The sequence below is a fragment of the Carassius carassius genome, chromosome 46 (assembly GCF_963082965.1).
Source record: "Carassius carassius chromosome 46, fCarCar2.1, whole genome shotgun sequence".
NCBI lineage: Eukaryota > Metazoa > Chordata > Actinopteri > Cypriniformes > Cyprinidae > Carassius > Carassius carassius.
The window spans coordinates 1981896-1992803 of record NC_081800.1 but is presented as its reverse complement, the minus strand read 5'-3'; the positions used below and the strand labels follow the sequence as shown (position 1 = coordinate 1992803).

The 10908-nt window shown below is 37.4% G+C and overlaps 1 protein-coding gene across 1 annotated transcript; it reads right to left on the bottom strand.

Moving 5' to 3' along the window:
* Positions 1 to 384: 384 nt before the first annotated feature.
* Positions 385 to 10589, bottom strand: LOC132128974 (lethal(3)malignant brain tumor-like protein 1). The gene is given in 17 exon segments (XM_059540395.1): positions 385 to 450; positions 452 to 466; positions 753 to 925; positions 1323 to 1363; positions 1472 to 1666; positions 1777 to 1864; positions 1964 to 2090; positions 2973 to 3083; positions 3175 to 3260; positions 7136 to 7211; positions 7302 to 7457; positions 7540 to 7631; positions 8677 to 8802; positions 8912 to 9332; positions 10054 to 10199; positions 10341 to 10463; positions 10583 to 10589. Coding segments are annotated over 17 exon segments (2049 nt in total).
* Between the last annotated feature and the right edge of the window lie 319 nt (positions 10590 to 10908).

The window sequence follows — 10908 nt, the reverse complement described above, 5'->3', positions numbered from 1 at the left end:
GAAAATGTTAGTAGTGTGTACCCATGCAAAACTCACCACCACTCTACTTCTCTCGAGTTTTTATTTATATATTTTTTAAATTGAGAACCTAGCATAATCAAGAGTATATATATATATATATATATATATATATATATATATATATATATATATATATATATATATATATATAAGCACCTGAGCTTTCTGCAGCTTTCTGTTGAGATGCCTGCATTTCATCCCCAGACATTTACTGCACAAAGTTAAATGTGATTGCGTCTTCATATACAGAACTCAAACTGTGGGTTAAAGCCTTATTACAACTCAGTTAAATCCCTATTTTACACAATAATACTAATGATGCTTTCTTCAACAAGTACCATTATAAAGAGAAATTTAGTGAAGCTAATTACTTACTTCATCTTTTAAAATTCGGGACTGCTCTTCACAGCCAATAAGACTATTGAGTATTGACGAATCCAAAGACCTGCAGATAAAGCAGAGATATACATTAACATCATACTGACTGCTGTCTGATTGCTGTGTCTATAGATTATTTTATAACCCAAGACATTCAGACCTGTGAAGCTGTATTCATACTGCATTATTCGATTTAAAATAAAAGTGTTCGAAAACATAAGTGATTACGTTATATATAATAATATAGTACATGTGCAAATAATGGCCTGTGTGTTTTTCCCATATGAGTGGATGTTATCTTTTACTCTAAAATTCATTGATTTATTTGTTTTACACAAAGGAATAGTGATTACCTCCTCTATAGTCCAGGAAGATACTTGAGCTGCATGAAGTCCTGCGACGCCGGGCAGTAATTTACAGTGCTGCTCCCAGCAGAGAGACAGAGTCCGGTCCGAACTCGCTGTAAACGCTTTCATGAAGAGAGACGAGTACATTCCCTCTGAAACACACACACACAGTCGTCACGCTCACATGCTCCATATGCTGCTGAAAGATTTACATCATTTGTATTCTTAAAAAGGTTTACTCAATCAAGGTACTTGAGATGATTGCACTTGTCATAATTCTTCACAGTAATTTCATCACAGTGTCTCTTTAATAAAACCATGCAATGGTGCAATGAATTGCAAAATAACACGATACAGACATCGTCTGTCTATACATTGTTAAGTTATATTCTGAGTAAGGGTTTGCATAACACAAAAATGAACACATCTGTCAGATTATCAGGAAACAGAATATTGCCTTGGTTAACATGTTAATGTGACACATATATAGTTGGAATAATCCTTGTGCATTCAAACACAGTCACTACTGGAATTTTATTTACAATTTTATTGAAAATGTTGTAAAGTCAAACTCACTCTGACAATTTCTTTTGCGATATTTAGGGGGGCGACCAATCCTGGTGACAGCAAGCACAGTGGACTTATAAATCTCTTTAATATACAAATATCCTTAATGTACAAATACACAGTTACACTTGATTAACACCATGTGAATGTTGTTATACCTGCCATGGTAGCGAGATTTCTTTGCTCTCTGGCCGAAGACCAGCTGGTTACGTCTGGATCCCTCTGTATCAGAGAGATCCGCTTTAAACTGGCCCTGGTTCCTCTCAGCCAATGGGCAGCCAGACAAACAGTGATGAGCAGTGAAGCGGCCGGTCACATGACCTGACCCATCACATCCCGGAGTAGGGCACTTTCTGAGTGACAGAAACCCGTCTGTTTCTTTTTTCTGACAGCTTGATTATTTTTACAGCAGTGTATTAAACACTCTGAATCGGTGTGCATTATAGAAACGATGAAGTTTGACCTGTGGTGGAAGCTGTATTTGGAGGTGCTGCGTGGCTGAGGCATAGAGGAGAAGCTGGGCTGCTGGGTCGTCAGGCTCTCCTGGGGACCTAAACCACACAGGGGACTCTGAGCTGACACAGCATTAGGTACATGAGCAGGTAAGAGTCCGAGGAGTGAGGACTGGGCTTGATCTGGAGAGAGCTCACCAGGTTTCTGGCAGGGTGGAGGTTTGAGGGGGTGTCCTGTGCCTTCACACCATCCCGCAGGGTGGATGTCCGGATGATCCGAATCCATCCACTCATCATACAAGTGACTCCAGCCATCAAAATGAATCTAAGGACAACAGATATAACAGATCTTAATCTAATATATTTATATATATATATATATTTTTTTTATCTATCATCTATCATTATCTAAAAAACAGTACAAAAAACAAAACAAAAAAAGTAATAGACAAGTCAAATTAACTTGAAATGTTACAGAGTACAAAATTAAAAATTTCTAAAGAATAATATACAAATGAGAAATTGATATAAATCATTTAGGCATTGGTGTAAGAGAAATAAGTTTAATATGTATTCTCTGAAAACCATTTCTGTCATTTTTCTGCTTCTCAAAAGGGTGTTTAATATTTTAACTTTAACTAAATAATTTTTACTTAACTGCTATTAAGTTGTTTTTATTTTTTCAATACATTACCTTTTTTTGGAAATAAATTAATTATTTTACTCAGCTAGAACACATAATAACATAGTAACAATAATGACATCTATAATGTTACAAAAGCTATTAAAATGTAGCTTTTATAATGTTTCCACAAAAATATGAAGCAGCACAACTGTTTTCAACATTGATAATAATCAGAAATGTTAGTTGAGCAGTAAATCAGAATATCAGAATGATTTCTGAAGATCATGTGACACTGAAGACTGGAGTAATGATGCTGAAAATACAGCAGAGCATCACAGAAATAAATCACATCTTAACAGATATTCACATAGAAAATAGAAAATTGTATTAACATTTTACAATATTTCTATTTTACTGTGTTTAACATAAATGCAACATTGGTGAGCAGAAGACTCCCTTTTTCTTGTATATTTCTACTGGACTTTTATGAGCCATTAATGTGTTTAATGTGTTTAATATACTGTATCGATTTTTATTTTTGTTTGATTAAACTGGCATAGCTGTCAGCTTGAGTTTTCTCACCTTGATTCTGTAATTGTCGACCTCCAGCACCGTAGCCACGCGGATCAGGCCCGGACACCTTTTATCCACCGCCTCCAGCTTCTTCTGCACCTGGAAGCTGTGGGAGGGACGCTGAGCAAACACAGGAAGAGTAACTTTTCTTATTTTGACCGAGGAAGTGATTTTTAGAGACGATTTTTAGAGACGGAGAGGTTTCACACACCACTGTGAAGGCTTCAGGAGCGACCGCCGTCGAGCCCGTCTCCTCCAGATACCTCTCCCATGAGAACCTGTCAGGGTCCGGATAGTCTGTCGGGACGAGACCACACCGAGCCAGTGTTATAAGGGCAGACGTGAGTATTCATATGTGCAAGTGCACTAGTGCTCAAACGTTTGGGCTCAGTGAGATTTGAGACATGATGCTTCTTCACCAAGGCTGCATTTGTCAAAAATGTAAAAATATCTGTTAGACAGGAATAAATTATCCTGTCATTTCGAAGCTGTATTTTCAGCATCATTACTCCAGTCTTCAGTGTCATATGATCTTCAGAAATCATTCTAACATACTGATTTGCTGCTCAAGAAACATTTCTGATTATTATAAATGTTGAAAACAGTTGTTATGCTTCATATTTTTGTGGAAACTATGATACATTTTATTTTCCAGGGTTCTTTAATGAATAGAAAGTTCAAAAGAACAGCATTTATTTTGAAATAGAAATCTTTTGTAACATTATAAATGTTTTTACTGCCATTTCTGATCAATTTAACACAATTTAGCTAAATAAAAGTATTTCTTTCTTTCTTTCTTTTTTTTTTTTTTTTTTTTTTTACTTTCCCCTATGCTTTTAAATACTGATCTGAACAATGAACAGTTTCTACAAAAAAAAAAAAACATTAAGCAGCAATAATGGTTTTCCAAATTGATAATAAAAGGAAATGTTTACATACACATACAGTACATACTGCACATACATTTATAGATATATAATTATTCCAAACTTTTAACCTGTATTGTTTTGATGTATTATGTTAGTCACAAGTTTGCTTTTTTACAGTCAAAGTCAAAGTCAAAGTCACCTTTATATATATAGCGCTTTAAACAAAATACATTGCGTCAAAGCAACTGAACAACATTCATTAGGAAAACAGTGTCAATAATGAAAAAATGATTGTTAAAGGCAGTTCATCATTGGATTCAGTTATGTCATCTCTGTTCAGTTAAATAGTGTCTGTGCATTTATTTGCAATCAAGTCAACGATATCGCTGTAGATGAAGTGTCCCCAACTAAGCAAGCCAGAGGCGACAGCGGCAAGGAACCGAAACTCCATCGGTAACAGAATGGAGAAAAAAACCTTTGGAGAAACCAGGCTCAGTTGGGGGCCAGTTCTCCTCTGACCAGACGAAACCAGTAGTTCAATTCCAGGCTGCAGCAAAGTCAGATTGTGCAGAAGAATCATCTGTTTCCTGTGGTCTTGTCCTGGTGCTCCTCTGAGACAAGGTCTTTACAGGGGATCTGTATCTGGGGCTCTAGTTGTCCTGGTCTCCGCTGTCTTTCAGGGCAGTAGAGGTCCTTTCTAGGTGCTGATCCACCATCTGGTCTGGATACGTACTGGATCCGGGTGACTGCAGAGATCCTCTGATCTGGATACAGACTGGATCTGGTGGCCACGGTGACCTCGGAACAAGAGAGAAACAGACAAATATTAGCGTAGATGCCATTCTTCTAATGATGTAGCAAGTACATAGGGTGTAATGGGAAGTGTTCCCGTTCCGGTTTACCTAATTAATGCAGCCTAAAAATCCTTTAACGGATTTGGATATTAAAAGCATATTAGTATGTTATGTGTATGCCAGTTTAAAGAGATGGGTCTTTAATCTAGATTTAAACTGCAAGAGTGTGTCTGCCTCCCGAACAATGTTAGGTAGGTTATTCCTGAGTTTAGGCGCCAAATAGGAAAAGGATCTGCCGGCCGCAGTTGATTTTGATATTCTAGGTATTATCAAATTGCCTGAGTTTTGAGAACGTAGCGGACGTAGAGGATTATAATGTAAAAGGAGCTCATTCAAATACTGAGGTGCTAAACCATTCAGGGCTTTATAAGTAATAAGCAATATTTTAAAATCTATATGATGCTTGATAGGGAGCCAGTGCAGTGTTGACAGGACCTGGCTAATATGGTCATACTTCCTGGTTCTAGTAAGAACTCTTGCTGCTGCATTTTGGACTAGCTGTAGTTTGTTTACTAAGTGTGCAGATCAACCACCCAATAAAGCATTACAATAATCTCACCTTGAGGTCATAAATGCATGGATTAACATTTCTGCATTTGACATTGAGAGCATAGGCCGTAATTTAGATATATTTTTGAGATGGAAAAATGCAGTTTTACAAATGCTAGAAACGTGGCTTTCTAAGGAAAGATTGCGATCAAATAGCACACCTAGGTTCCTAACTGATGAAGAAGAATTGACAGAGCAACCATCAAGTCTTAGACAGTGTTCTAGTTTATTACGTGCAGAGTTTTTAGGTCCTATAATTAACACCTGTTTTTTCAGAATTTAGCAGTAAGAAATTACTCGTCATCCAGTTTTTTATATCGACTATGCAATCCATTAGTTTTTCAAATTGGTGTGTTTCACCGGGCTGCGAAGAAATATAGAGCTGAGTATAATCAGCATAACAGTGAAAGCTGACACCATGTTTTCTGATGATATCTCCCAAGGGTAACATATAAAGCGTGAAGAATAGCGGCCCTAGTACTGAGCCTTGAGGTACTCCATACTGCACTTGTGATCGATAGGATACATCTTCATTCACTGCTACGAACTGATGGCGGTCATATAAGTACGATTTAAACCATGCTAATGCACTTCCAGTAATGCCAACAAAGTATTCAAGTCTATGCAAAAGAATTTTGTGGTCAATTGTGTCAAACGCAGCACTAAGATCCAATAAAACTAATAGAGAGATACACCCACGATCAGGTGATAAGAGCAGATCATTTGTAACTCTAAGGAGAGCAGTCTCAGTACTATGATACGGTCTAAATCCTGACTGGAAATCCTCACATATACCATTTTTCTCTGAGAAGGAACATAATTGTGAGGATACCACCTTTTCTAGTATCTTGGAAAGAAAAGGGAGATTCGAGATTGGTCTATAATTAACTAGTTCTTTGGGGTCAAGTTGTGGTTTTTTGATGAGAGGCTTAATAACAGCCAGTTTAAAGGTTTTGGGGACATATCCTAATGACAATGAGGAATTAATAATAGTCAGAAGAGGATCTATGACTTCTGGAAGTACCTCTTTTAGGAGCTTAGATGGTATAGGGTCTAACATACATGTTGTTGGTTTAGATGATTTAACAAGTTTATACAATTCTTCCTCTCCTATAGTAGAGAATGAGTGGAACTGTTCCTCAGGGGGTCTATAGTGCACTGTCTGATGTGATACTGTAGCTGACGGCTGAATGGTTGCAATTTTATCTCTAATAGTATCGATTTTAGAAGTAAAGTAGTTCATAAAGTCATGACTGCTGTGGTGTTGGGAAATGTCAACACTTGTTGGGGCTTTATTTTTCGTTAATTTAGCCACTGTATTGAATAAATACCTGGGGTTATGTTTGTTTTCTTCTAAAAGAGAAGAAAAGTAATTGAATCTAGCAGTTTTTAATTAGAGTTAGCTCTTCTAGAGAGTTTTTAATGCTTTTCTGTAGGATATGTCACTTTCCCGCCAAGCAATACGAAATACCTCTAGTTTTGTTTTCCTCCAGCTGCGCTCCATTTTTCGGGCTGCTCTCTTTAGGGTGCGAGTATGCTCATTATACCATGTATTACATTCAGTCATAGTTGGCTAATTAATTAACTACATTTCTTGACTTACTGTACTGTGAATAATATTAATAATACATGTTATTATATATTGAATATTGTCATATTTCTGTGGCCAGCGTACAAATGTTTTATTATTTTTATCAATGTTATATTCATCTATAGAAGCAACTCATGATAATAACAGCACTTAAATATCAAAATAACAATTAGGTCACAAACTATGGAACAAAGTAATGGTATTTGTTTGCTTTTCTAAATGGATCTCCGCTTTAATATTTTCAAGTGAGTGAAGAAGCTTCAGAGGCAAACGTAGTGTTTGAGGACATACAGATGCAGTGTGAGTTACCCTGAAGAGGCGTCAGTGGCAGGCCCCTCTCCTGACACCAGCCGATGGGATGAATGTATGGGCTGTGAGCATCCACCTACAATCAAGAGGAAACTGATGATAAACCTATTCATTTCACACTGGACCTGATATATACAGTATCATTGAAACAATTGAAAGATGTAACTCACCAGTAGTCATACGTGTCATCCCAGTTATCAAAATGAACTAGGAAACGTTTGCCCACTTTGTCTGTTACCGTGGCAACACAGATGAGAGAGGGGTTCATCCGGACCACGGCCTCCAGCTTCATCCCTACCTCAAACCCACAGTCTGTCTCTGGCTGTACAGTCAGAAAACCAGCTCTATGTTCACACTGAGTCCTTGGGTAAGAAACAGCAATACAGGCCTAGTGTTTGACTCACTTTGACTGAGCTACAGAACAACTCTTTCGGTGCAGCTTCTGATCTTGTGATTTTTAGGTAGTTGGACCAAGAAAACTCTTCTTCTTTACATCCTGCAAGGGAAGCAGTCTGAATGGTTAAAATAAAAACCATTACACAAATTATAACATGCATGAATTTACAATATAACTTTATTTTAGCACACCTATAGCAACTGTGATATATAACAGATATTCATTTTTTTTAAAACCCCTTAGCTGTCACTCACGTTTTTAAGTTTTCAGTTGATATATAATTTCTGATGATTTCTAAAATGTGATAGAGAAAAAGGCAATGAAGAAGTCTTTTTTTAACCCCTTCAGACCTGAATTATGTTTAAAGTTTCTGAAAAATATGAAAGTACATTTTCCCAGCTCATGAGGCTTCTATAAATGAGACCGAATACAAATATTACAAATTTCAATACTCTTTAATTGAAATTTTTTTTTGTCCATTTCAGTGGACATCAGGTCAAAACAGGGGTACTTCACAAAAACGTACCATTATGAAATACAATAATAAACATAAAAAAATGTTGGTCTATACTTTAAGCTTATTCTCAAGGTCAAAAACTTGAATAACATTTCAGTATAACATTTCAACCTTAATTTTGAGGTTTTTATTTTACAGATTGCACATTGTTTGTAACAAACTAAATATCTTATAATCAATCAATTTGGTAATTTTTTAGTCATTTTCTGTGTGGATCTTTCTTTTTTTAGCAAAAACTTGAACATTATAACATTTCAACTTTTTCAAGGTTTTTGCTTTATAGATTGCACATTTGTTTATTCATAACAAAATGATCCTAGGAATAAATCAAGTTACGTTACAGTCATTTCCTGTGTCCATCTTTGAAACAATTTCTCTGTGACACAAAGCAGTAGTGCACCTTGCACTTATCACAGAAGACGTGTGTTTTCCCAGAACAACCTTCCAATTTGCATCTTGTTGCTTCCTTTTTTGTATCATAATTTGGCAGGTGGTTCACCATATCTTTTTGGACTTCAAGAACTGGCGGACATTCCCTTGCCCCTCTCTTTTGTCCAGCTTCATCATGTGGAGTTTGAGAGGTACTGGCTGCTTTAGAATTGCTTGGCCTCCCTCGTTTTTTTGAACCCTGTGGCTTCCCAGAACGCACAGGCACTTCGGCCACATTCATTTTGAATTCAAGAAGATCCATGATTTTCTGTGGCTGAGTTCCTTTGTACTCATTGTCCCTGCGAAACTCAAGCCAGCTGTTCACTACAGCAACGTCAAAAGCATGAGTAATCATGCTGTTTACAATTTGTATTGTAAAAAGTGCTATACAAATAAAACTTGAATTGAATAATCATGCGCAGTGGCCATTTGCGGGACTTGATATCAATCCTGTAAAGGCTGATTAGCTGATCTAGCTTGCCCACCCCTCCCATGCCCTTGTTGTATTTCTTCACAACCTCTGGACGCTTGACCTTCACAAACTGCTTCTCTTTCTTATCCCACCTCTCAACTTCGTCTTCATTTCCAACACCAACAAAGTTGGAGGCCAGCATAACAGAGCGGTTATCAAACCACTTCACTAGAACAACTTTTCCATCCCTACTTCTAACTTCCTCATGGTTTCCCCGCGTTTTCTTATACATTTCCTTGTCTGTCTTCAGTGGTGGATTTGCAAAGCGGAAAAGCCTTGCTGTTCCAGCAGCAAGGATTTTCTTTTCTGCAAAATCTTCAAAAACATTGTAGGTGGTGAAGTAGTTGTCAAAAAAAAGCTTGTGGTTGGGAGCCTGGATTCTCTGGCACAGGTGGAAGACAACAGAAGCTCCATGCCCTAGAACATTTTTGCTTTTCTCAAAGCTCTGTTGTGGCACCTTGATAGATGAGGAAATCATAAGCAAGCCCACTTTTGCCAAAGAGGAAATACATCTTCACTCCCCATGGTGTAGGTTTCCCTTTGATATACTGGAGCACAGAGAGTTTTCCTCTGAAAGGCATAATCTGCTCATCAATACAAAGATCTTCCTCCAGTTGTAGCTGCAGACAGCGTTTCCTTATGGACTCATAGATTGGTCTGACCTTGAAGAAAACATCAGTGTCTCCAGGAGGCCTCTCATGGTTGTTTACAACATGCAGGTTGGAGCGGAGTTAAAAAAAACGATCTCGAGACATAGTTTGCTTAAAAATTCCAATATTGATACTGGAGGACCAGTACATTTTTACTCTTGGAAGACTAAGAACTCCCATTGCCATATGTAAAAGGACTTCAATCTCAGAAGCTGAGGCATGTTTATACCCCCTGACTCCATTTTGTTCTGCATATATATTGGTCATTGTGCTCATCAGCTCAAACATCTGACTTGGAATGTACTGCTTGAATTAGCCGTATGGTGTTAGTGGCTCAGTGGGGTCAGTGGTGGGAGTTTCCCATGTTGTTTCTACTGGGGTAAAGCGGGTGTGACGACGCCACTGAATATCACTCTTTTTTGTGATATTTGTAAAGGGATCATCACCAAGTACTGGTTCTACATCTGCCTCATGCTCATGCTCATAATCTTCACTGTGCTCATGCTCATAATCTTCACTGTCTTCTTGATTCTGACTTTCCTCTGCCTCAATCTCAATTTCTTCCCCTACTACTGGTGGTGGTTCATCTCTGTCCTCCCCTAAAATGATTACCAAAACTGTCCCTTACATAAAAACTGTGGAAACTGTATATCCAATAAAATGATATTTAATACATTTAGTGACATCTAACTGTATGAAACATCTTAACTAACTATCGCTAATTTTAATTCTACACTCACCAATTGTTGGAGATCTAGCATCATCTGCATTTCCATCTCCATTTTCCTCATCACTCCACATAAAGTCAACATCTGAGATATTTCCATCAGCTATATGTTCAAGCACTTCAAGAACTGTATATTCTGTATAAGAAATAGGTTAAAAATCATTAGTACTGAGATATAGATTTTTTATATATATATAAGAAATTTCAATCAGCATTACTGGACATGTGATTTCAGTAACAGACGTTTGAACCCACTGTCCATTCTAATGGACAGACACATTTGAAAAAATCCTGATTTAAAACTTGCAATTCTACAATCGATTTTAAAATGTAAATAATAAGTTCAATCCCTCTATTTTACCTACAAACCAAGAAATACTGGCAAACATATCTTTTTTTTATAAAACCATAAAAAATGCTGCTTGTGTCACAGTGTCTGGGTTGTGTCCCTGGGTTTCCACTAGATGTCCTCCTTTCTCACGGTGTCTGTCACCTTATCACTTCCTGTCTCCTTATTTGGTCACCTTCCTCCTTGTTTAGGTAATTGATTGTTCCCCACCTGTCTCCTGTTTTCCCATCAT